The 27,945-nt window shown below is 40.0% G+C and overlaps 1 protein-coding gene and 1 pseudogene across 2 annotated transcripts in view; both read left to right on the top strand.

Annotated features, from left to right (window-relative positions):
- The window catches only part of dock10 (dedicator of cytokinesis 10), a 377,754-nt gene that overhangs the window by 123,553 nt on the left and 226,256 nt on the right, over nucleotides 1–27,945 (top strand). Inside the window, exons 1-2 of one of the 2 annotated variants that reach the window (XM_041212105.1) lie at nucleotides 3,491–3,679; nucleotides 23,138–23,257. In XM_041212105.1, the coding sequence (XP_041068039.1) occupies nucleotides 3,572–3,679; nucleotides 23,138–23,257 (228 nt within the window). In that variant the 5' untranslated portion in view covers nucleotides 3,491–3,571. Of the gene's footprint in view, nucleotides 1–3,490; nucleotides 3,680–23,137; nucleotides 23,258–27,945 lie in introns of those variants that run through there. The other variant, XM_041212097.1, reaches the window with a different exon arrangement.
- Nucleotides 26,257–26,610, top strand: LOC121291078 (annotated as a pseudogene).

Raw genomic sequence — 27,945 nt, forward strand, 5'->3', positions numbered from 1 at the left:
TTGAACGGGAACTTCCCATCTATCTGCAGCCCTTGTCCTTCTAGGTGGTCGTGGTCATGAGTTTGGAAGGTGCTGTCTAAGGAGCCTTGGTGAATTCCTGCAGTCCATCTTGTAGATGGTACACACTGCTACTACTGTGCGTCAGTGGAGCGAGTGAATGTTGGTGGATGTGGTGCCAATCAAGTGGGCTGCTTTGTCCTGGATGGTATCCAGCTTCTTCAATGCTGCAGGAGCTGCACTCATCCAGGCAAGTGGCTCCTGACTTGTGCCTTATTTATGGTGGACAGGCTTTGGGGCATCAGCAGGTGATTACTCATTGCACGATTCCTAGTCTCTGACCTGCTCTTGTAGCCACAGTATTTATATGGCTAGTCCTGTTCAGTTTCTGTTCAATGGTAACCCCCAGAATGTTGATAGTGGGGGATTCAGTGATGGTAATGCCATTGAACATCAAGGGGTGATGGTTGGATTCTGTCTTGTTGGAGATGGTCATTGTCTGACACTTGTGTGGTGCGAATGTTACTTGCCACATGTCAGCCTGGATATTGTCCAGGTCTTGCTGCATTCGGACATGGACTGCTTCAATATCTGAGGAGTCGTGAATGGTGCTGAACATCGTGCAATCATCAGCGAACATCCCCACTTCTGACCTTATGATGGAAGGAAGGTCATTGATAAAGCAGTTGAAGATAGTTGGGCCTAGGACACTACCCTGAGGAACTCCTGCAATAATGATGTTTTGGAGCTGAGATGACTGATCTCCAACAACACAACCACCTTCCTTTGTGCTAGATATGACTCCAACCAGCGGAGAGTTTTCCCCCTGATTCCCATTGACTCCAGTTTTCCTAGGGCAACTGTACTTGTGTACAGTTATTTGGAAAGGTGTGCCTTGTCCAGAATGCTATCAAGCTTAATAATCATGTGAATTGAAGAGACCCAAGAGATTGCTAAACTTGAATTCATTGCAATTTAATTTAACTTGGAGTATTTTTAGGTGTTTCAGTAAGTTGTGACCTATTCTGAATGTTTCACATACTAAAGTAAATGCTGTGATTTTTAGCTGGATTTCTGGAGCGTTGATCAGTTGGAATCTTAGACGGAATCTTAGCAAGACTGACGTGCATACAGTAAAAGAAGGAATGGGTAACATGTTGGGAATTCATTTGTAATTCTTTAATTTAGCCACAGTATTGACACTCCACTTCTAGGTTTCCTGATCAATCAGAAAGGTGGGTGTAATGACACTCCGAATCTGTCAAAGAAAGGATTTCTAGCTAAAGGAAGCCCACCATGGGTCAGAATGACTGAACTTTACATTGATTCCTGAGACTTCAGCAACTAGAGGAATGGAAAGGAGACCTGGGAAAGCTGCAGGTCTCTCACTCTTACCTGGAGGTCCTGCTGTAGGGTCTGAGGGGCTAAAATAAGGCAATGTTTGCCAAGGATGGGAGGAAAATGCCAGCCAGTTCAACCAAGCAGATATGAATGTAAGTGACCGAGCAAGTCAGCAGGAGTGTAGTCCCTTGAAGCTGGAGACAGTGCATCAAGAGGTTCAAAAGCCTCAGGAAGATAGGAAAGGTAATATCACACTTTCTGGTATCAAGCTCCACACCCTTACTTGCCTAGCATTCTCCTACACAACACATCTTGCAGCTCCACTCACTCCTCTCTTTCCTGGCACCTTCTCACATCCCTGTTCGAGCAGCCAATATTCACACTCACCCTCATCTTTAGCCTGACTCTCACCCAGACCTCAAAGTCACATCCCACAAATGTTGTTCTTTCCTCCTCTCCATACAACCCAGTTCTCAATTCGCAACTGTCTGCTTTCCCTCCTTGCAGGAGAATAATGCAGAATTCCCGGGAGAGGCAGAGAATCAGGGGTGGGTGGGGGAACTGCCAGTGATAGCTACATAGCCACTGGCAATGCATGTCTGCCTGATCCAGTGGGAAGGAGGGCTTGTTCCAGGAGGATGCAGATGTCAGCAATGATCTGTCATGAAAGCCTGAGCCTTTTGAGGCATTGGTGCTCAAACATGTCCAGAGAGCTGACTCTGTGCCTACAGACCATGTGTTGAGGACCTTGCCTTCTTCCATCTGGATCTCAGTGCCCTTCGCCTCTGTTCTATGGAGCAACATGTGGATGAGGAGAAGGCAACTGGTGCTGCTGCTGGTGTTGCTCACGCTGCTGCTGCAGCTGATGGGGTTAGTGTTGATGTTGCTGCCCTTGTTCCTCGTCAGAGGTGCAAGATACAGCAGCATAAGTTGGTCCCATGGCACAGTGAAGACTGACAACAGGGAAGAGCAGGTCAATGTTTGAAGTACAAGACAGATGAACTGACAACCACAGAGTTCAAAATACCGGTCAAACAGTAAACGCAGACTCTCAGATGATGTGCAATGAACAGTAGCTTCTGACCTAGACATGGCTGCACCTCTTCACTTTTAGTTTTTGAAGGCTTTCCAGCCTGTCAGTTTCACTGAAGAAAGGAATGCTGTGAACTCATCTGGATGACCTGGCAAGTTGCAGACCACTTGGGAAACCCATGCACTGGCTGCCAAAGCCAGATGCAGGGTTAAATTGTAAGTTAATTGTCTGTTTAAATATTTTAATGACATTCCTGACAGCTGCACACAAGAGTTCCCCATGCATCTGCAATCCCACCTGGGTCAAACCTGGAAGCAGGCAAGATCATGTGAGGTACCAGATCTAATGTCAGTTTTCAGGGATTTATTCCCACGCCCGCACTCATGTCTGCCCCCTCTTGGCAGTTAAAATTTGGCCCATTGTCTTTGCACATTCATATTCTACTTTCAGTTTTGTGTTTTTTTTCTTAAACATTTAAGAAAAAATATATGTGGAATAGATTCTTGCCAAAATTACTTCCAACCCAAAGCCGATTTAAGTTTTTGAAAATAGAATCATTTTATTCAAAATTGGGTTGGAGGTTTTGTGAATAATTATTGCTCAGATCTGGAGAATCAAACCCTCTATGAAACAGACTAATTATTGTGCTATTGTGCCCATGGAAGTGCTACTTGTGATGTGCCAACAGGCATGATAGAATACTCGAGATTGTATGGTGAAATTTGATATTCTGGAGTTTTGATGGATTTTGGGAGGGAAGGAACAATGGGAATTTTTAGCTATTTTGTGCCGAGAGTACAAATTATAGATGGTGTCAAGAAAAGATAAGCTGAATAATATTTCATGTACTTGATTTTCTTTTTGTTCATGACATTGTTAACTGTTAGATAGACAGACCAAGATCCAACATTTCTTTTTCTAATCTTAAACAGGTGTCAAGACTGTTCTGTATATGTTAGAAGAAGTAATAGTCTGCAGTAATATCCTGATTATGTCACAAGATAATGGTGTGAGTTTTGGTTTTTGTTTCCTTCTCTGCATTTGTACTGTGACATAGGTTTCTCATGTACATTTACGTACTTCCCCTCCCACAGCAAATGACTATGTAAAAGCAGATTATGTATTCTCTTCAAACTGAGATTCTGCAGACATTTTTGGATTGAATTGCTATTTGTCTTTCCTGTGGATAATAATACAAACATGAGTTTCAGAGTTAAAGTTTTCAAAAGAGATCACAGCATTGATTTTCGGAGAAAACGACGAACTCGGAAGAGGATAGGTCAAATTGAGGAACAGAGATTCAGTGCAGTATGTATTAGCCTTAATTTTCTATTGAGCTGTAAAATATGGCAGTCAAGTCTGAAGAGGTATTAGTGTGGCGAGGATCATATACCTTTGACAGCTTCTTTTTGGTGATAATTTTAACCTAAGAAAGTTATTCTATTTTATAACAGAACATAGCCTTGAATTTTTTTTTGTGGTTACTAGTTATAACTCAGGCTGGAGCTTGAAACATGTGAGTCCAATTGCACTAAGAAATCACATAGGTAGAACAATTACCACTGTGGGAAATAAACAAGTACCAAATGCGTTTGTAAATAAATGGATTGCTATTTTTAAAAATATTCAAATCTTAAAGTTAGATGTATAGGGCAGTGTGACAATGATTCTCATGCATGCAAACCATTTGGTATTTATGTAAAATTGTGACGCCTTGGAGTAAAACCCAACTAAGGTTTCATTGAAATGTTGGTCTAATATGTTAAACAGTCAGCTTTCTGTCAGAACACAGAGTTTACTCAATGTTCAATGCAATAGCTCAGTACCTGAACATCAGTGAAAAGGGATTTATAGGTGTAACTTATTTTTATTCAAAGAAACAAGATAGAGAGCTAAATAGTCAGAATGTGATAGCTCAGTATTGTTTATTTTGCAGTGAAAGAGGAAATAATTACCATAAGGTACACAAACAGACACAGATTTCACTTTTAATTTATAATTTTGTACAACGATGTTCCTGATAAAGTTTAATGTTGAAAGCAAATGTGGATCATCTCATGTTGATAGGATAAGGCCTGTGGCTAACTTGTGACTGAAACACTTTCCAAATACAGTTAAGTGTATCGTGTTTCAACATGGCTTCCTGTGTTGATCTCCTTATTTTTATGTTGTAATTAGCAGTTATGTCCTCTCTTTTTAAACTTAGTCAGAAGTGTAGGGCCAATGCATAGAATCTGCTATTTTGACTTCCAAGTAAAGCTTAAAAAGTTTGTAACCTTTGACAAAAAAACTAAGCAAATTTATATTTAGATCGGAATGAAGTGCTCCTGAATTTTCTGCAGTTATTCTATGGTTTTCACTACAATCTTTCTCATTTTGCTTCTGTGTATTCTTTAAAGAACCTGCACTGCAGGAAAATTCTTATTCAGGAAAAGACTTTGATTTTATCTTCCAGACAGATTATATAAAAAAATGAGACAACAGGTTTTGTTGCCTATTAGGAATTTTTCAGTTTGATGAAAGTGTTTTGGAAAGATATTGCTACACAAACTTATATACATGCTGATCTTCGGGTGGATGGTATGATCCTTTTCAATTCCATCCAAAGAAAACGAAAAATCAAAATCAATGGCCATCTGAAGATTTAAGGCAAGAATTGCAAAGTCCAAAAAGTATTAACTTCGTTGTGGGGGTAGGGTGGGGGGAGGAATTTAATGAGGAGCAGATCTCAGGTGGACAGTGGGTGGGAGCGTGACTCCAAACCTTCCAGCCCCCTTCCCCATCGTCAATTTGTGGCCTGGCTATTTTAATTCCTGAGCCTCATTTACATTCAGTTGGTCAGCTGTCTGCATGATGTGGACTCTAAGGGGCAGCCGATCGGCTGCAATCAGGTAAAGAGTAGGTGGCTATGAGGGCCCCTAGTGATGTTTAGCTAAGTCACTGGAGATGGGGGTTGGGGAAGATGTGGTTGGTAAAGTCTGGAAGGTAGAGGCCCAGATTTCCTTGCAGGTTCCAGGGAGATCACTCCTGTTTCCCCTGGTCCCTCCCAAGACAGGTTTAAGCTTTACCTTTTTAAGGCCTTTGTGTCTTCCATGACAGGTTTTACTGACTGTGTGGCTGTCAGGGTGTGTGTTAGGGGGGTTCAGTGGTGGAGGGTAATGGTGCCATGCTCAGTCAGTGGTTAAAATGCCAGCACAGTCCTAGTAACGTCATAAGACCCAGATTTCAATTTATTAATAAGGATGCCACTTAAATCAGGCAGGCGCCTTGGCTGCCTTAAAAAAAAATCCAGTTAATGTGGCACTGGAACAGAAAATGTAGTAGGAACAGGACAGTAAACAATTCAGAGCTGATTTTAACTGTGCAGCTGCCACATTGCCACCAGGCGGGTAGGTTAAAATGCCACTACCTCACAGTGTCTGCTGGCCATACAGAAGTAGGCTTGCTCTGTTATTTGTCATTTCAACAAGCACATTGTTTTGCTCCCGTGATAGTTAAATGACAACTCATGCTTCTGACTTCATCCTTGGCTTCTGCTAGTGATTTTAAATTTCATCTCCCTAGATCTTCCCTGCAGGGCTCTCTCTGATTTTAATCTGCAGTTGGTTGGGAGGGAAAATTTCTATGTAAATATCACAATGCGGGAGGAGTAATGCTGCATGGACCTACAACTGAGATCAATATGCTGTAACTGTGTTGCTGCTGGATCCACTAACCCTGTCCATGAGGGATTTGTCCATGAGATATGTACATGTGGAAGACTGGCTACTTTTAACCACAAACAGTCACATCAGTCAGCATATTGTACATAGTTCATAAAATATCTTGCCTTGGAATCTGTGTGGTCTGCCTGATATTACATTTTGGAACGGCTGGAAGCCAGTTTTACTTTGGCAAAATGATCTTTGTGTTCACCGCTGAGGCTCTTTCTTAATAGCTGTGGTGAGAATTAAAGGCTCAGTTTGAAAGGTCAACGTTTAGCATTTTGTTCAACCAACTGCAGAAATCTGTTCTCAGTTTCTGTGGCTAACCCATACACGTCTTTGCTGACATCTTAGAGAAACTGGATATGTTCTCTTCACTTCCTTCCCACCAAACCACTGGGGAAAATGAACGTGCGTGCACTCAGAGCAACAGGGATCACATACTGCTCCTTGTACTTCTTTAAAAGTGCCCTATAAACTACATAGGTCAGAAACCACCCCTACCCTGACACATTACAATAGAGCAACTTGTTGGTAATTCTAGTTTGTACTGTGTGAACAAAGGAAACTTTTTACAATTGTCTAACTGCCATGTGACCTGGGCCTAAACCTGACCATGTTATAGAGAAATTCCAAGGTGACTAACAGTATAAAAAGTGACTATTTAGTTATGTATGAACTAAGTGCTCTATAGTGAATCAGAGGTAAGATTCTAACAAGCTTTTAAAATATAGTATTAAACATGGCTGAGACCAAGCTTGTGGTTGCTAAGAAGCACGTAGTCATTTTAATAGAGACCTGTTCTTCTGTTATCCAAAGAGTGTGCATTCAACTTAGTGGTTTTGAATTGTGTAAATTGTACTGCGACAATTAGGTCTTAATTAATCCAGAAGTAAATAAAATAATGTATGGGTGAGTCACCTTTAAAAATTTCTTTGATGAGAAGGGAAGAGTGTTCTAAGGCATGTCCAATACCTCTCCACTGGTCATCTAGTTGAATGGGACTGATGTCATGTTTAATCCTGAAATGGACTTCTGACCTCATATTTGTACCATCACTAACAGCACATAACATTGCTCGACTTCACCCTGTTTCAGCTCATCTGCTGAAGTATTCTAAAACTCTGCTGCCCATTAACTCACAGCAAGTCCTGTTCTCCTATCACCCAGTGCTCGCTGACCTACACTAGCTCCCATTCATGCAAAGTCTTGGGCCAGAATTTTATTCACGTTGGGCGGGCTCAGCAGGGGCGAGTGGGAATGGTCAGGAAGCTGATTGCCATCCACGATTAGGCTGCAACCACGGTTTCACACTGGTGGGCCAATTAAGGCCTGCCCAGTGTGAAACGCGTGCTGCAGCACTGCCTGTGGGGATGTAGGCTTGGCCAGGCTGTAGAGTAATGATATGATTGCTAATGGTATGTGGTCTGACTGTTTTCCCCTGTTTATAATGCTAGGAGAATATATTCTCTAATGGATCAGATTAAAGCTTCTCTGCACCTAATTTCAAATTTCTGATCCTTGTGTACTATTACATTAATAACCTAACATATCAATATGCTGTTAGAATAACTTTCAGACAATAAAGGGAAGGCAGCATATCAACAAACCTAATTGATTCACTTCGTGATAGCTAAGATATAACATCACAACTAGAATGACTAGGCATCAGTAATGTGATTTTTGGAATTTTCCTCATAACCGGGCATGGAACAATACTGTCATTGCAGAACTGGGCACCATCTTACCTTCTAGGAGTAAGACACATTAGCATAAGGAAATTGCATCAAGAAATGGAAATTTCAACATGGGTTATTTGAGAAAAGTGCAATGTCAATGAATGAAATAGATTATGAATTGATCTATTTTGCAACAGTGTGTTGAAAAAAGGAACTTCATTATTCTTTGTGTTTGATGGTTTGATAGATTATCATAATATACTTATCATGTAAATGGACATGCCTGGGTGGATTTTGATCTGTGCACCATGAGACATCTAGAAATGATCAGCTTGCATGCCTATTGTACCTGTTGGCAATGTATTTTGTACAATGTAGCTGAGGCCTGAGCACCAGGTGTTGAAGTTTGTGAGGTTGCCATTTGGGATGGGGTCAAGAAAAAGTTTCAACTTTGCTTGTCCTTCAAAATAATACCCCAAGAATTGAAGCAAGAATGAACTTCAAAATCTACAGATTGCGCTTTTAGCCGTTGAATTTTAATCAGATGCTTAACCCGACATTTTACATGATAATGAATGAAAGAGGTGCATTCAAGCCTCCTGTTTTTTTTTCTCTGGGAGAAACCAGTGCTTGGTAAAACATCTCACTGACATGCTGAGAATTCCAAACAATCTGAGGGTCTGCAAGATCTGGGGCAGACCAGTGACTGGTGCCTAAGTTTCTTTGATTGCTGTACTCAATATCACCAGCCCCTCCTCCCTTGTTGCTTCACCCCAATCCAAGATGTTCTAAGATATCAGGTGCATTCAGACTACTGATTTTATTGGCCTGCTAACACCTCCAGTTTGTATAAGACGTTAGCCCAGGCAATGCTAACAACATGTGAATGGAAGATGGTGCTTCATGGGGCTGCTCAGTTGTGGGGAAGTGGGATGTCCAAGAAAATCTATCCTTCCAGGTTCTTACAAATGGAGCCAGGGATATTAGTAGAGAATACTAGAATTAAAGAAAGCAGTAGCCTCAGTAGCCTTTTTGAAGGTTTGACTTCCAAAAGAAGGGCTAGTTCTAACACAAGTGTTACATTTGGAACAAGGGCCGGGATGGAAGAACTATTGAATTAGCTAAGGCTCCTGAAGTGTCACCATGGTTAATTGAGAATGTCATTGGCAGTGGCTGTTGACAGTTCTTCTTCTTCCCTGTTTGTAAAAGGTTATGTAATTGCTGGAATAATAGGGGCATCGTTAGGGAGGGAGGAGCTAACGTGGATTCAGAATCAGAGGGAGATTATAAAAGAGTGAGGGGCTAAACTTGGTGTAGGAATAGTGTTAAAGGAACGAGGGTCAGATATGTCTGATGGTGGAATAGAGGGAGGTGAAATAACTAGTAAAATGTGATGCTATTGAGCTCTTCACTTGCTTTGGCTATGAGCCATGTACTAAGCAAATATATTACTTCTAGTATCTATCTACCTTATGTTGTCTTTTTTTTATTTCATAAGGACAATTTAATTATTCATTTGTTTTTGAAACAACATTCTGGTAAAGCTCCTGAATAAAATAACAGAATTTTCCCCCAGAAATTGCTGGGGGGGGGGGACCTATCAATCTTGCCTGTTTTCCATATTACTCAGCCCATGTTGTATTTGCAACCCCCACTATGACCTTAGCCATGGTAAGATTGGAGAAACTTTTTAGTGAGTTATCTGGGGACTCTCCAAGAACCATTCTAGTAAATAAAAACTTAGCTGAAGCAATGACACATCCATTCTGTTTTTGCACAGTTCTTAACAAGCAGGCAAACCACCAGCATTCCTTCTGTACAGAGATGTAAAGATATCTGTTTTGGCTCCCTGTGGCAGGCTGGAAGGCCATTGGAGCTTAAGGCATCATGCCCCATTGATGGGGCTTCGAGCATGAAAGACTACAATTATGGTTGATCGTGATCCAGAGGAGAGGTCTATACAGCATCCCGATGGACCTGCTGGCCTTGATCTTATTAATTTCTACACTGTTGTGCAGACTAGCAAGAGCACTTCAAAGTTGAGGTGCCCTCCCTGTTCCCAACTTGCCTCAGCAGTGCTCACCTCTTCTGGTGTGGCTGCTGAGGCTCTAGAGCTGCTGTCCCTCTGATTGGCCTACAGAATTGGGAGTGTTCGGCGAGCTGGGAGGCAGGCAATTAAGAGGCTGCCTCCTGGAAGATTGCTAAGTTTGTCTCGTTGCCAGCAAGTGCAGGCTCAGGACCCCCATTTGGTCTCGATGTCAATTTCTGAAGCCTCCGGGAAAACGTATCCCAATATTTTCTGTTGAAGGAAAGAAAACTGCTATTGGAAATTACTGATAGAGCTCTTATCCCATTTTTACACCCTGTTTTGTTCAAGAATTATGATTGTTCTGAATTTGACTCCCTCTAATACTCATGTAGATAAAACTTGTTTGAATACACAAAAACAAACATAAAAAGCGTAATGTCTTTGCAGTAACAGAAAATTGTATTATATACACAGTTTCATGATTTCTCAAATGTAGAAGGAAATACATGTGTTGCTTAGGAATATAGAATTTCATGTTGTGAAACGCTAATTTTATTCAATGATCTAATTCAAAACTATGTATAATATTAAACTTCTGCATCATCTGTCATTCTTTTGCTGGTGGAATGGACAGATAGGTTGCTAATATGTAAAATTGGCATCTATGAAGGATATTTACTGAGTTAATTAATTAAAATTAATAATAGTATCTTCCCCACCACCCATTTCAAGCTATAACCCAAAATCAAAATTACTCCACACATAACCCCGCTTTGTGTAATGCTATAGATGCCTTCACTTATGTCATTTGGTGGAGGTGAGATTGATGCTCCAAATACACAAGGTATTTATTAATACATTTTTGTGTGAATGTTTGTGATTATTGTGACATTAATTTTGGTAATGAAACACTCTTGTGATCACCTAATGCCAGTTATTCCCAGGTCCCTTGTCTCTCTCCTAATAACGTACCTTGGCTTTAACCGCAAGAGAATATCCTTTATTACAACACTGACATTTTCTCATCTCTCACACTAGCCATCCTTTGGCCTATCTGAGTGATATTGTCAACATAAGAAATGGATTAAGAGTATCCAAAATCCCATCATGTAGGATGTTTTCAGTTGACGCTGGGTTTAAATCCACATCTCATTTGTGAAAGGTCACTGTGGCATCCAGTTCCTGTATCATGGCTGTTCATTATAATAGACAAAGAGGAATTTGTTGAGTGGTATACTAGTTAGTTTAAAATGAATATTCATGGGTTTGAATTGGTGCTTTCCAACATGGAGACTTCCCTATATTCGTGTTGGACATCAAGCAAATGCTCAGGGTTTTCTCTGTAACAAAGGAAAAGAAAGTGAAATATTAATGTACCCTGTACAGTTCCTTATCAGAAGCTACAGCAAGTCACTTTCTAGGCCTCTTAACCTCCACATTACTTGTTTACATGTCTCATACTTATTTGCTACCAATGTTGATGGAACTAAACCTGCCACTATGAATGTACACTTAAAAAGAAAGTTGCTTTCAGACATAATATCAATTATGCAAAAAGAAATTCCCAGCCTTATTTTGTTTAATTCTTTTTGCTCATTCATGGGATGTGAGCATTGTTGGCAAGGCCAGTATTTGTTGCCTATCCCTAATTGGCCTTGAGAAGCTGATAGTGAGCTGTTTTCTTGATCTACTGCCGTCCATGTGGTTTAGGTATATCTACAGGGAAGTTAGGAAGGGAGTTCCAGGACTTTGACCCAACAGCAGAGAAGGAACAGTGATATTGGCCATTGTTTTGGAAGTCATACATTTTGGCTAATAGTAAAGGTTTTTGATGGTATTTAAATGAAAATTATGCTCCTTGTTTTATGGTTAATTTCTGCATTAAGATGGAAAATCTTCTGGAAAACCTTTTAAGATTACAGCCTACGATGTCTTGACGTAACTATGGTATAAGAATAGAATTGTGTCATTTTATTTTTCTTAAAGTTGTGCATGATTTATGGCAGTTTTACATGAAACATTATGACACATGGGGTAAAGTTTTCCCCCCGTTGGGGAGGTTGTCCAGGGGTGGGCTAGGGAGGGCACGAACCTGATTGGCGCCCCTGACCGGGGCCGTACCACCATTTTACATGGGCGGGCCAATTAAGGCCTTCCCCACAGAGGTGCCTCAGGGAGATTAGTTTGACATGTAAAACCTGAAATAAAGCATTTAAAAACATATTCCCTCATGTGACAGCTGGGACATGTCAAAGATTCGGCTGCGCGCCTGCCGAATTGGAAATCTAAATGACACGCGGTGATGTTGGGATGCCTACCCAACATCACCGCGCGTCATTTTACGCGTCGGCGAGTGGGCCCCACTCCTGCTTGCCGACCGGAGAATTCAGCCCATGAATTTGCTCAATTGTTTGCATGGCTTGTGAATTACATCTGCCTAAATCCTCTGTCACTCATTTATGCGGCTCCACCTCCCCATTGCTCCATTCCTCCATGCAAAAGATTTGCTTGCGTAAGATTCCTGCATTTATGTAATGCATTGACATAGGTTCATGCCAAAAGCTTAAATAAAGCATACTTTGAAGCCAGCCGGATATAGGTGTAACAAAAGTTTCTGGCATCTGATAATGATTTTGTTGGTATTTTTTTGAAATTTCTCTTTCTGAGACATGCACTGTACTTAACCAAATATTGCCAGTATTACCAGTCTCAGTGCACCCAAAATGTTCAACTCTGTTCAAACAAAATAGCTCTGATCTTTCAAGTCTTCCTTTATGGTTATATTTCCTTATAACCCTAGCCCTAATCAGAACAAGGAATCAAACATGGATGGAGCAGCAGTTCCAAATATTTAGGCTGAATGTAGCTGGTTATTTTGTTGAATAAAAAGTTGGATAGTTAAATAATTATTACAGACTTAGATCAACATGCATAAGCTGTTCTGCACCAGATTCTCAACCCCACAATTCTGCCAGGTGTATGTGTTTTGTCATTTTTAAGGCACACTTTCAGAGATGTGCCTTTTTCTTCTCTTCCCATTTGGTTTTGCCAACTGGTAAAACGCTATTTACATTAGAAAAGCTCAAACTTTGTGTTTCTATACAAAGAAAGGAAAACATTCTGAGAACGTTTCATCATTTATAACAGTATGCCCATTTCTAGTTTGGCTACCTAACTGAAAAGAGGTGAAGGGGGAAAAGATGCATAATGATCTCCACTTTCAAGAAGCATGACAGAAAAGCCTGTGTAGCAGTTTTTGAATTTGTTTTTTTTTATTTTGTTGCAATTTTTAACCTCTCCATTCCTTTAGTGATAGTTCATTCAATGATTCATAATATACAAACATAGCCTTGGACCTGATACAGTGCTGATGCTGAACTGCTCGCTTTGCAGTTCCTTTTAAGGTGGCTGCTCTAAGGTGGAAGTTTAAGGTAACTGGAGCTGATACTAACCTGTTGAGGTCATAAAATTCAGCTTCCAAAACCTAATTGACTTTTTAAATAGATTGTTTAACATCCACGGCAAAAAGTGAGCGATGTTGGATGACCGACGTTGGTCTAGATTATAATAGATATGTGATACATGCAGGACATTTGTGTATTTATTTGTAGACCTTCTGCCCATGGGGAGGTGTTGGTTTCAGGGATGCTGTGGGGGGGCCACAGAGGTTGAGGGTGCAGATCTACTGCCACACTCGGGCCCAGCAGCTCTTTCTAAGTTCATTTGTATTTTTATGTTTAAAATTGCACTTTGTGACAAATATACATTTCTCTTGCTAATTCACCTTGGCATATTGTAAAGCTGCTACCATATTTAATCTCTTCACTTATGCCCAGCATCTGATGGAAAATGGTGGCACATGGAAGGATAAATGGAAGGATATGGGTGTGGATGGCGCTGAGGAGACACTGGGATACCACTATTGCACCACTTTCCTAAAATATAAAAGCACCTTTAAGGGCTGTTTTAGGTTGGTGCAAAGTGGGCCGGCCAAACCCTACTGGGATCTGTCCCTGTAGCTTTAACACAAAGCCATCACTGAGTGAAATGCACTCCTCTGACAAAAGCTCTCATCTCTGAAAATCTGACTGGCAGAAACAGATGACTTAATGAGATTATCCAAACACAAAGCTTTAGGCTTCTTTCCCCCACAACAGACTGTTTTCATCCTGTTTATTCTGTGATGCTGTCCTCCTGCACTTATATCAAGTTTCACCTGCAAAATTTGTCTAAAAATTTGTCTAAAGTTTTTGTTTTTTAAGTATTGCACATTCCAAAGTTTCCGCTGTGTTAAAAGTAGTGAGTGTTTAAATGCAGCTAATTAGTCCAAATGGATGCATGGCTGACTGGTGAGCTAGTTTATTTTAAAGTTTATAATTATTAAGTGAAAAAAAAGGCGGTTTCATTTGTGGACAACACTGCCAATAATCACCGCTCTTTGCAATCAACTCTCTAGTCTCAGCTTCTAAATGTAACATAATTTTCTTCCACACCAGATTTTCATCACTTGGCTCCAGGTTTCCCTTTGGGTTTATTTCCTGCACTCTCTCACCTTCAGGTGGCTATGGGATCAGTGGACTAAATGATTGAAATAAAGAAAATACTTGCAATTACTTAGGGGGTTGGTTAACTTTGTTGGCTAGAGTGTGATGCAGAATGATGCCCATGGCGTGAGTTCAATCCCCATACCTGCTGCGATTGTTCATGGAGGCCTGTCTCCTGGCCTTGCCCCACACTTGCTGCAGAGTGGTGCCTCTCAACCATATAACCACTTGTCTCTCTCAATAGAGAGAGATGCCAATGATCCCTTGTGGTCTATGGCTAATTACATTACATTACTTGCAATTATATAGCACCTCTCATAACTTCAAGGACATCCCAAAACAATCAACAGCCAATGAAGTATTTTTGAAGTGCAAACACTGTGTTGTAATATAGGAAATGCAGCAAGTAATTGCTCATAGTAAGATCTCACGAACAGCAATGAGACTATGGCCAGATGTTTATTTTAATAATGTTGGTTGAAGGATAAAATATTGATTAAGAAAACAAGGAGAACTCCCCAGCTCTTTTTCAAATAGCATCATGGGTTTTTTTTACACCCACCAGAGAGGGAAAACGGGTTTCAATTTAACATGTCATCCCAAAGATAGCATCTGACAGTTCAGAACTGAGGGAATGGTGCACTGAGGAACTATATCAATGGCCCCAACACAAAACACATTTGCTACATCTGCTTTCCTATATGATGATTTCTTCTGCATTTTGATTGCTTCTGCATTCAGGGAGCTTTGACCTTCAATTTCCACTTCTATTGCTCCCACACCCCCAGATCTTACTTATTCTTTACTGGACACCCATTGGGAAGAACCTTATCGGCTCTAAAGATTTTCAGGTTTTGGGTCTATATCTGGGTCCTGATCCTGCACTGGTCAGAAATGTGCTGACACTGCGAATCTTATGGGAGGTGGCCAAAGAAGAAGCCACTGCTGTGTTTGCCAGCCAGTTGAGGATGGTGGGTGGATTCCTGAAGAAGGAATGCTGGACATCACAGCCCACTCGAATGGGGGCCAGCAGCCCCCGCAAGGAAACCAGTGGGAGCGCTGCTGAGGGCTGGACTGATGGATTAGCAGTGGAGCACTGCAGCGCCAATAGTATCCATGGAACAGCTGTCTCCACTTTTTCAGAACTCAATGACAAAGCTCTGATAAGGGCAGGCAGCAGCTTTGCCAATTGCTGCTTGCTGAGCCTAAAAAGTTATGAGCCTCCAACCTCCCGCTTTAAGGCTGTCCTCTCTCATCTGCCCAGGGCTGACATGGCTGGGAGGCCTGTGTGCTGTTCACAACATCTCATACTATTAGGTTTAACTTTTCTAATTGAAACTTAATCTACTCTAATTGTGTACCAGTTGGTACCTGGTGGGGTAGCTGCTATTTTTAGCCCACCTCCTGCAAAGGTGCACGGAATTTGGAACACATCGAGGAACCAACTTTTTCAAATTTACTCTCACCCCCTCCCCCTTCCCACACCTCCAAAGGTGCCTCCACAGGGCTGTTAAGATTCCACCCAGTACTTCATTACCCAGGCATTTACTATGATGAAAGTGCTTTCCTAGAAAATGCACCCACTGTATATTGAATTCAACAATAGAAAACCAGGCTGGGAGGTTAACTGTCATGTTAGCTTACTCAAGTTCAAATGACAATGATTGTGAGCAACTTTCTTTATTGCCTATTCATGTTTTGTTTGCCCCCATTTACTAGTATCTTTTTCTTTTAAGAAAATAATTAGTGGCATAATGCAGTTACTTCTGGCCTCAGATGATATCACTTCCTGGCCAGGCAACTCCACTGATGTCACAATATGATTTTCTATATTTCTTCCCTTATTTGCCAAGGTCAGAGAGGAATATGCGAGAACTGTTACAATTCCAGTTCAGTTATGCATATTGTGCTTTGTGATGACATTAAATTATTCTGTTTCCCCATATGGTCCCCTCCACAAACTCCATTCCCCAGCCACTGATGCCATCCCTCTCCCTGGCAACTCTCTGAAGCTGAATCAGTCTGTTCATCGTGTTGGTGTCATATTTGACCCTGAGGTGATCTTCTGACCACACATCCGTGCCAATATTAAGACCACCTATTTCCACTTCCATAATATCATCAGATTCTGTTTTGTTTGATAGTGCTCCCATGAAGTGGCTTGAGACATTTAACTACGTTGAATGCTCTATGTAAAGACATGTTGTTGTTATTTCATGCACCTTATTTATGTTCTCCTGATGATTAGAATAGGGACACTTTTAATATCTCCCATTCTGGTGATGTCATTATTGTTTAGCTGAGAGCACTGAAAGTTCTTTTGGACTGCAATACAAGTGTCCTCTGTTACCAGAAAAAACACATCTTTGATTCACTCTAACCAATGTAATAAGATATCTTGTATCAATATATGGATATTTAGAGATAAATGTTCTGCCTATGGACTCTTGGTGCAGAACAATGCACACCACTATTGGTATACTGAGCACCAAGGCTCCTTATGCAGCCCTGACAATGTGTTGACATACACTCCCAGAGGGCATTGCTCTGTGCCACAGCCGCAGAAGCAGAAATTGACTGAAGTTTTTAAACCATCAGTTCGTATACTGCAATTTGCTGGCAACAGGAAGTTAAGGCTAATGTTTAAGTTGTCTACCGGAACTGCCAATCTGTCAGACACAAATCAGTTGAAAGCTAGAAGGTTATAGCTGATATAAAGTCTGGAATGGGATGTAGTTTTTTTTTAATATTTAAGTGATTATGTGTTTTTCTTAAAAGAACAACAACAAATTAGCTGTTAATGAGTTTCAAAACCACTGATATTTTTGAACAGTATTTTTAAAATTCTGTATAAAACCTCACAAGCCACATCCTGTCTCTTAATCTCAACTGACTCCTTGGTGTTTTCTTTTTATTCTCTTAGTGGTTGTTAAATGTATACTCCCCGTTCAGACCTGAATAGGTTTACTTGATTTACATACCAGCTCATTTTTCTTGGAAATCGGTTTGGATTTCATTTGCGTGCTGCAGTTTTCAACTCAAAGAGAAATGTTGAAGGATTCAGTTTTGGGCGGTGGAATTTTTTAAAATAAATAGAGTCATGGAGAGAGAGAGTCACAGAGTTAGACAGCACAGGCCCTATGGCCCAACGTGTACATACTGGCCATCAAGCACCTATCTTTTCTAATCCCATTTTCCAGCACTTGGCTCGATAGAGATCTTGGATACAAGCAAATTGCTAACTTCAAAAGAAAGATTTTTTTAAGGTGCTTTCTTACAGTATGTGACCATTTCGATCTGGGAGGATGTTCTGTCTCAGCAGCATTTGACATATCTAAAATATTAATATTTTCATCAAGAGCTTGATTATTCAGGGAAAGCTGGATCTTCACAAATTGGCACAGCAGATGAAGGTTACCTCACCAGTCCTTTAACATGGGTTACAATAAAATATTTTTGTTTTAAAGTTCCCTTAGGTCAGCACGACTTTGCTGATTACGTTCCCAGTGCTGTGGTAGCTGATGTGAACTAAAAACAGATTTAAGGGTGCTGATGGACTCAATGCTTAACATGTCTAGTGATCAATAAAACAAATTGTGGTAACTATGCATTAGACAGGCATTCAGTTATATCTCTACCTAGCCAATGAGCAAAGGTTTCAGAAAACCTATCGATACCAAGGAAGCCAACTTGTCAAAAGTGGCTCTGGATTTATAATATAACATATAATATTATATACTACATATATGATTTTATACTCATTACATATGCCCTTCTCAAGGGCAGTTAGGGATGGACAGCAAATGCTGGCCTAGCCAATGATGCCTACATACCTTGAAAGGTACAAAAATATGAAAACCAGTAAATATACTAAGATTCCAGTTGAACATTGGTTTATTATAATTTAAACCATGTACCTCCAAAGCAAGTAAGGTTAGAGATAACTGAAAGGGTCTGGGTCACGCTGTCACAGAAAATATTGATTTTTGACCTTTTATTTGGCTATTTGGAATCCACAATGGATCAAGCAATCCATTGCCCCTATTTCCTTTGTCTTTACTGGTCCACATGATATGAATAAGTTAATAACAAAATAACATTTCAATAGAAGTAAACATTTATAAAAAGCAGAGATGAAATGTAAATCGAGCTATTAAGTGTTGATGTTTTGAAAATGAAATAATTGCAAGTAATTTTTTTCTGAAAAAACTCTGATGCAAATGTAGGCAATCTAAATGATAGTATTTTCCAAATGATCAAGTTAAAAGTTAAAAATATTAGCTCCCTTGAGTAGACAGAATTTTTAAAGATATAAAACTTCTATTGTTTTCCCAGTGTTTTTAATTGCAGTTTGCAGCCATTCTAATTCAGCGCTCAGGGCACAAATCTGTTGCTTATTGTTTATAAAAGGAGCGAAAGGGTAGAGTATTTACATTGGAGGGCCCTTCACTAACCCTCCATGCCAGCCTCCCTGTGCTTGGTTTCAAGTGAGGATCCATATCTGGAACTGGTGAAGAAACGGGCATCTGCTTGAAAATCTGGTTTGTGTGGAAACTACCCTGGGACACCTGGTGCAAATTCCCCTTTATTGAGTTGGCCTGTCCCAACACACCATCCCACAGGTGCTGTCTGCACCATTACTCACTGACCATCAGGGACACTGGCAGATTGTTAGCTGCACCTCAAGCCTAAGGGACTCTTCACGACTGAGAGGCAACAGGAACACGAGTGAGAATGAGGAGCAGGGCAAACTTCTCAGGTTCATTAAGGTAAAACAAAGGACTAACTAATACAACATGCTCTATTAACTGAGCAGCAATAATTGTCTGATGCAGTAAGTCATGCTTTTCTTCTAAGATGTTTGTGAATGGATTTTATACATAACAGAGATATACAAAAAGGCTTAAGTTTTTGAACAGTTTTATACCTAAGATTCACAAGACAGCTAGTTTTTGACAAAATGGGCCCAATTTGAACTGAGTAGGTGGATTGGTTTTGAGTGAGTTAAAATTTCATCCATTGTCTTTACTGTCTACATTTAAACTTCAAAATCAAGATGAAGTAGAGATTGTACAGCCTCTGTTAAAAGCTCTAGGGCTGTGCAGACTCACTCTTATCTCAACTTTAATGCCTGTTTAGCTGGCTGGTGAGGTGCAGCTGTAGTGTCTTGATGCACACCTTCTTTGTGCCATTTTTCTGCCTGTTTCAGCCCTACCGGGAGAGCACGATGCTGCCAGATGGGCTAAAAGCTAGGCAACAATGAAACTTTTGGGTTTCAAGGAGACATTACTGTGGGTCTGGCTTCTTTCTCTGTTTGTCACCTAACTGGCATCGTCATCATCTACCAGTAAAAACTGTGTATAACCTGAGTTACATTAGTGATGGGCTGAGACTGTAAAGTGCAGTACTATATTGAATTTGAAGTTCAAGTGTGGACAGATTAGCAGCGTTTTGGCCTAAACCTAACTTTGTGTCCAACATGTTCTGCATAAAATCCATATCAAAATACTTTAAAATGCTATTCCCGCATCAAAGGTTTAGAGCTGCTTATTGCATAGTCCAGTTTCTGAAACACACAATTAACTCCCAGTACTCTTCTTTGAGGATTTTCAGACCCTCCTTCATAGAACCATACATCAAAGAAAGAGAACATTTGGCTCTTCATGTCTGCTCAGGCTCTTTCTAAGACTAAATCAGCTAGTTCTACTCCCCCACCCTTACCTCATAACTGTGCACATTATTTTCTCCTCAGGTGCTTATTCAATGCACTTTTGATAGCCATGATTGAATTTGCCTCCACCACATTCTCAGGCAGTGCATTCCAAATCCTAACCACACACTGTATGATAAAGATATTTCTCATGTCGCAGATGCTCCTTTTGCCAATCACTCTAAAACTGTATCCTCTGATTCTTGACCACTTCCTCCACCCCTGCCACCCCCTCCAGTCCGCTAATCAGAACAGCTTCTCCCTATTGACTCTATCTAGACCTCTCATGATTTTGAACACCTATATCAAATCTCCCCTCAACCTTCTCTTCTCCAAAGAGAACAACAGCAACTTAGCCAACCTATCAAGGTCACTGAAGTCCCTCATCCCTGGAACCATTCTTGTAAATCTTTTTTCTACCCTCTCTAAAGCCTTCATGTACTTCCAAAACCATGGTGTCCAGAATTGAACACAATACTCTAGTTTGATCCCAAATGATGGAGGCTGTCAATACTTGGGCTGTTCAGATATGAGAAAAGTTGATTTAGTAGGAGTCTCCGCAGAAATACATAAAATGTTCCATGATATAGAACAGGCAAACCGGAAATACTATGCCAAGTTGGAAAGTAAGGAGGAACTTGTGGATAGTTCCTTTGATGACCTCAGGATAAGTGCCTCACAACTAATAGTATTTTTGAAGTGTGATGTAGGAAATCGTGGCAGCCAAACTGCCAACAGCAAGCTCCCACAAACAGCTATCAGATAATCTGTTATTGATGATGGTGAATGAGAAATGAATGTTGACCAGAACATCAGGAACAACTCTTCTGCTCTTCAAATAGTGTCATGCATCTTTTATATCCACCTGAGAGAGCAGACTACATGGCCTTTGGTTTAATGTTTCACTTGTTGGCAGTAATTGAATTCATTTTTAAGTGTGTAAACCTTCAGGAAGTTTACAATATAAATATTGTTGTTCACATTAACAGTTGTTTTGTTCTGAATATGTAGAATTCTTTCTAATTCTTTTGGTGTACCATTGCCTTTTTATTAATAAAAACAGGTAAGTTCATTCTACATCAAAAAGGCTTTGTGTTTACAGATTCTCTTTAAAGAATAAATACTCCTAATGTTGCACCTTATAAATAATCATGATTTAATTATTTAGATGTATAGTTACCACCATGCCCTGTTTAAATTCATAGGTTATAACCTGTGTCAGCTGTGGCTCAGTTGGTAGCACCCTGGGTCAGAAATTCCAGTTCAAGTTCTGCTCAAGGACTTGAACATAAAAATCAAGACTGACACTCCAGTGCAGTACTGAGGGAGTGCTACATGTTGGAGGTGCCACCTTTTAGATGAGATGTTAAACTGAGGCTCCATCTGCCCTTTCAGGTGGACATAAATGATCCAAAGGCACTATTTGAAAGAAGAGCAGGAAGTTGTCTCTGGTATCCTGGCCAATATTTATCCCTCAATCAACATTGCAAAAACAGATTTTCTGATCATTATAACACTGCTTTTTGTGGGAACTTACCGTGTACAAATTGGCTGCCGTGTTTCTTATATTACCAGTGACTGCACTTCAAAAGTACACCATCGACTGCAAAGCACTTTGAGACAACCGGTAGTAATATAAATGGGAGTCTTTCTTTTCTTTTTTCTTCATCTCTTTGGTCTATTGAGGCATTTTATAGAATTGAAGATCTGAAGGAATGGCAAATTTCTAATCGACAAATGATGCACAAAAAAATAGTTTTATTCTTTGACGGTAGTTGTGAAACCATAAAGAAGCAAACATGTTGTAGTGTTTTATAAATTTTACGGAGAAATATTGAGATGAATCTATTCAAGAACTAATCATTAATAAATTACATGGAAATTTGGAAACATTCTATTTCTTATAAACATCACAGCATTTTTGATACATAGAAAGAATGTTACAAAGCAGAGGATGAAATTTTAAATACTTGGAAGAATAGATAAATTTCCGAAAATGGTTGTTCATAGAAGTAGAGTACTGTATTGATGCCATGGCTAATTTAGTTAGTCAGCCAGTGTGCTTGCTGTCAGAAGAAATTTAGCTGCTTGTACCTTCTTCCCTTGGCCTAATAATTCACTGGTCATTGGAGCATGCTATATAGATGCCAAGCTTGGAAGACTGCAGATCTGTTTCATTTTGTGCACTGAGGCCAAATTCAGCCTGTGGAAGATTTTTAATTCAGTTAGAATCTGTCCTGCAATGCCCCACTGAAAATCATTCACAGGTTGAACACTGAGCAAAGAACAAGTTGGCCAAGCGACTTGCCACTGCCTTCCAGGATTAATCTCTTGGACACTACTCTTCAATCAGGAGAAAATCACAGGGCACTGAAAACAATTGTTTTTCTTTTGAATTTCTTTGGACGCTTCTGTTTGGTGATGTGTAAAAGCTTTATATTGACAGTTAAGAATCATCCAGTCAGACATTAATAGTCTATTTGCTTTCCATTGGCATAGGAAAATGGTATGCTGTGAAGATGGACATGTTAGATTGCCAATGGCAAGAGCATGGTATGGTCGGAGGTGGCAGATCATGTGGTGAAACCTACAGGGGTATGTCCATGCACATTTGGCAACACTGCTTGGTGCAGGCTTATCTCAAGATTTTACTGCACATTCTGATGTAGTACTGATGCCAGTTTCATAGAGATGTCAGCAATGAGTTAGTCACACAGCTTGATTGTGTCATTGCAGAGTGGCAGAGCTTTGTGAGGATTCACTCAAATGCATGTGTTTAGTCTTCACAATCTTTATAGTCAGCTTTTGCAAGTGAAAAGAACTAAAAAGACAATTAGCTGTTTTGATATGGTAGAATTTGTAATGATATGTCCAAAAAGGTTGAAACCAATAATTTCAAGAAAAAAAATCAGTGAAGCAAAAATGAGTAAGACTTATGATTTATGTGCTCTAACTAACTATATTGATGTGCAGTAATAGCTGTACGGGGTCCTTTGGACTTCAACCCCATGTAGTATATATGTTAAATTTTAAGGGGTGGGGATCCTCAGTATTTAAATGCAGATGGATTAACACTTTCTAAAAAAATTTTCTTCTGAAGCAAGAGAAGCCTAAAATCGTTGAACCACTGGACTATGAGGCAGTCATTGAAGAATGCGAGAGCCAAATTCAGGATCACCCCCTTAAAGATATGCTGCTGTTCCCAGACAGTGATTTCTCTGTGAGTAGAACTTTCATATTTTAAATGTTTTTGCTTAAGTCCAGTTACAAAAAACACTTCTTAAAATAGGTTTTCTGGTACATAGTGGTGTAAGTCAGATGCAAACTCATTTCCTATGCAAATTGTTTCATCATGGTTTCAAGGTACAAGTAGCTTTTGACTTTACATCAATGGTGATTTTATAAGTTAGACTGCTTGGTTTTGTTTTAGCCAAATTTGAACAAGTTTTGAAGGTCTTGTGGCATAGTGGATAGCATCCTGTCTCTGAGCCAGAAACTCTGGGTTTGAGCCCCACTCCAGGACTTGATGGCCAAGGAAGGTGTGTACAAAACACAGTCAAACAGATTGAGTGTCAACCTGCAAATCCTTCCAATGCACACCTTTGGCAGGTAGTAAGAGCCAGGGAGATGCCTGATCAGCCATGTAATGGAAAGAACTTTGGAGCCTCTACCATCACTATCCTTAGTTCAAGACTATAACATGGATGTAAAAATACATATCGCGCATCAGCTTGGACTCCCTGAGTGAACTATAAAACACCACCACCATACAAATTGCATTGACCTATGTGCTTGTTTTCCTTTCCTCTTTCACTTCATGTACAACAAAAACAACAACTTGCATTGATATAGCACATTTTATGGCACTGCTCACCATGTTAGTTTGTGTTAGCTTGCTCTTGGCTTGCATCATTATTGGCTTGATTATAGTGGACTGAAGAGAGTATTATAATGTTGGCCAAATATGAATGTATGCACAAGGTTAGATGTCAGCACGTCTGAGTAATGCACTGAGTTTCATATGAAACTGGAACGTGAACTAAGTGTCTCGTGATAAGTGGAAATAAAGCTGTGTTGCTCAATTCTGCTTCATTTGCAGCAGTAGGCTGATACTAGCAGCGTAACAGCTGCATTATGTATGAACCATATCCATCTGCTGCACTTGTTTTTGTGGCAGAAAATTAAATGTGCATCAATCCCAAAGTGAGGAATTCTTAGATGTGTGGAAATCTACTGTGTGCAGGTGGTGGTTTGAACTGCAAGCCATGTACTAGGTACACCAGCACTTGCACTTAAAATTTTTGTAACTGTTATATAATTAGAAATTCAGATTTAATTTGCTTTGGATCTCAATCTCCAAAGGTGCTCACAATTCTGCAAGTGAAAACAGCCAGCAGATGCATTGAACACACAAATCACTGGAATCCACAAAGGAACATAACTGATTTAAATCATTTGCAAAACTTTTGGCACACTTACTGACTTGTCTGGAACAAGAAGGAAAGCAACCTTCAAAAGAAATATTGAGGATATTATTTCAAGCTGTTTTTAAAAACTGAATTATTGACTGACAATGTATTTTATCAATTTCCACCCTTGCTTCCGTCAGTATCCTTGAATGCATTTCATCCAGTCCTGGTGACCCATCAACTTTAAATACAGCCAGCCTCTCTAACACCTCCCCTTTATCAATTTTTAGCTTATCCAATGTCTCAACTACTTCCTCTTTCACGAAAACTTTGGTAGCATCTTCTTCCTTGGTAAAGGCAGATGAAAAGTGTCCATGCAATACCTTGGCCATGCCCCTTTTCTCCATGCATGAATGCCCTTATTGATCCCTAATTGGCCCCATCTCTCCTTTACCACCCTCTTACTATTTTTGTGCCCAGAGAAAACTTTTGCCTTTTTTTTACATTAGCTGCCAGTCTCGTCTCATATTCTTTCTTTACTTCGTTTACTTCTTTTGTTACTTCCTTCCTGAATTTTCTATAGTTAACTTGGTTCTAAATTGTATTATCTGCCTGATATCTGCTATACACCCCTTTTTCTGCTTTATCTTACTCTCTATCACTTTCATCTTCTAGGGAGCTGCGGATTTGTTTGCCCTTTCTCCCTTATGGCAATGCACCTTGACTCTACCTGAACCAGCTCCTCTTTAAAGACAGCTCATTGCTCAGTTACAGCTTGCCTGCCAATCTTTGATTCCAATTTACCGGGGCCAGATCTGTTCTCACCCCATTGAATTAGATCCTCCCCTAAGTAATTATTTTATTCTGGATTGCTCATTATTCTTTTCCATAGTTAACCTGAGCCTTATGGTATTATGTTCACAGTCCTCTAAATGTTCCCCTACTAATGCTTGATCCACTTGACCTATCCCATTCCTTAGAACTTCATCTCTGCCCTTTATATTATTGCTTCCCAAGTTTACATGAGGATAACTAAAGTACCCCATTATCACTACACTATATTCCTTGTACCTCTCTGTGTTTTCCTTGCACATTTAATCCTCTATATCTTTCCCACTTGTTGGTAGGCTATAGAATGCACCCATAGTGTAATTATACCTCAATGGTTTCTTGGCTCTAACTAAGCTGGTTGTGTCCTTGACCCCCCTAGGACATCCTCTCTCTCCAGTACTGTAAGGTTTTCCTTAATCAGTATTGGTACCCGTCCTCCTTTATTTCCTTCCCAATCCCTCCTGAACCACTTGTATCCAAGAATATTATGTACCAAGTCCTGCCCTTTTAGGTCTCCGTTATGGCCACAACAGCATATTCCCACATGGCAATCTGCAGCTTATCAACCTCATTTACTGCGTTCCATGCATTCACACACTTGCACATTAAACATAATTTAAACAGTTTGAATGATGTTCCCATGGCATTGATGCTCTTGTCTGTCTTGCTGGAAGATGCCATGGGATTGAGAGATGCATTAAAAGTAAGATAAGTGAATTGGCGCAGTCCAGGCTGTAGTCATGATACTTTACATTTATGCTATGTCTTTCACATAGCAAAGCATCTCAAAGTGCTTCACACAATCCCAAGGAAAAATAGATTTCAAGACAAAGAAGGAAAGATTAGGAGAGGCTGAAAGGGTTTAAAGGGAAGTCTTAAAGAAGGAGAGGGAGGTGGAGAGGCATGAGATTAAGAAGAGACCATCCATTCTTGCTCGCCCGTCATCCATGTCTCAACAAAGTGGGTGCAGCTTTATAAGATGGTTCAGCTCCTGACTTACTGTCGTAGGTTGTCCGACCACATCGCCTCCAACAAGAAAAGATTGTCTCCCACACCAGGTAACCGCATTGTGTTCCTATACACTAAGAAGGTTGGCAAAGCACCAAAGTCTGCATGTGGCATCTGACCTGGAAGACTCCGCGGTATTCGGGCAGTTAAACCCAAAGTCCTAATGAGATTGTCAAAGACCAAGAAACATGTCAGTCAAGCTTATGGTGGATCCATGTGCGCCAAGTGTGTACATGACAGAACTAAGAGTGCAATCCTTATTGAGGAACAGAAGATAGTAGTGAAGGTGCTAAAGGCCCAAGCACAAAGCCAGAAATCGAAGTGAACCATCTAGTTTTGTATTAACATGGAAGTAAAAAACTAATTGGAACTTAAAAAAAATGTCATTGATTCTTTATCCCTCAGCATTGATTTCAAAATCTTTAGCCTCATCTGCATATCTGTAGTAATCATGGTATTATTTATTTGTAATGTACCTTTAAGAATAATACTTGTTAAAGCAAGATCACATGATTTGTAGTAACCAATCAGAGAGTAGCTCAGGCTATCTCAGCGGTCAATGTAGAGATAGAGTTGGAGTTGAAAGCACGCCTGTAGTTGCTGCTGAATATATTGTAAATGAACTTAATGTTTCCATCCAAGAAGTGTCTGCATATCAACTCTATCATTAATAGTACAACTCAGCCACCCTACAACACACTGATGATAATAAAATAGGATTGAATAGAAGAAATCAAGTTAAAATTAAATTGACACTGTACCTCACCCAGTGATTATAAGTATCAAGTTCTGTTAGAATTGAATAAGTTATCCTCTCCCAAATTTGGGAGAATTGATCTTTTTGAACCATCCACAGATGATTGGTCTCAATACATAGAATGTCTCACATTCTTTTTTCAAGTGAGGGAAGAGATGAGCGATCCTCTTGAGTACTTGTGGGAGCAAAACCTACAGCTTGATTCAAAGTTTGACGACATCCAGTGCCCCAGATTTGAAAATTTCGATGAATTGGTGAACCTCTTGTAGGGTCATTTTCAACCCAACCCCTAAGTCACGATGCAGAGGTTCAGGTTTAATTTGTGAAATAGCGCCCCAGGCGAGACACGCTACGTGGCAAATTTGAAGTAGCTAATGGAATATTGTGAGTTTGGTTTGAATCTAAATGACAGGCTCAGAGATTGTTTAGTGTGTGGTGTGAAAAAGGACACTATTCAGAAAAGATTATTGCCTGAAGTGAATCTGGATTTCAAGAAGGCACGAGAGATAGTGCTGGCCATGGAAAGTGCAGTAAGAGATTCAAAAGCAATACATGGTGTGCAAAATGGCGCGAATCATCAGCCAAAACAGATGCGAAAAAGTGAGACTCTGCCGAGAAGTGGCTAGCTGAAGAATAAAGAAAAATAACTTAGCAGAGAAATCGAAGAATAATTTTAATAGAAGTGGAAATATTCAGTCTTTTATAGCGATTGGCAGTTTAAAAAAATTAAATGCTATTATTGTCACAGAAATGGACATATGATGGGGCAGTGTAAGGATAGATTCAAGCAGGCTTGGAAACAAAAGAAGAAGCCCAATGAAATCTACAATGTAGAAGAGCCGGAAACAACAAATTCAAACATTTACTCATTGTTTAATCTGAAAATTGAAAAGACAGAATCAA

This window comes from Carcharodon carcharias, chromosome 2 (assembly GCF_017639515.1).
Source record: "Carcharodon carcharias isolate sCarCar2 chromosome 2, sCarCar2.pri, whole genome shotgun sequence".
NCBI lineage: Eukaryota > Metazoa > Chordata > Chondrichthyes > Lamniformes > Lamnidae > Carcharodon > Carcharodon carcharias.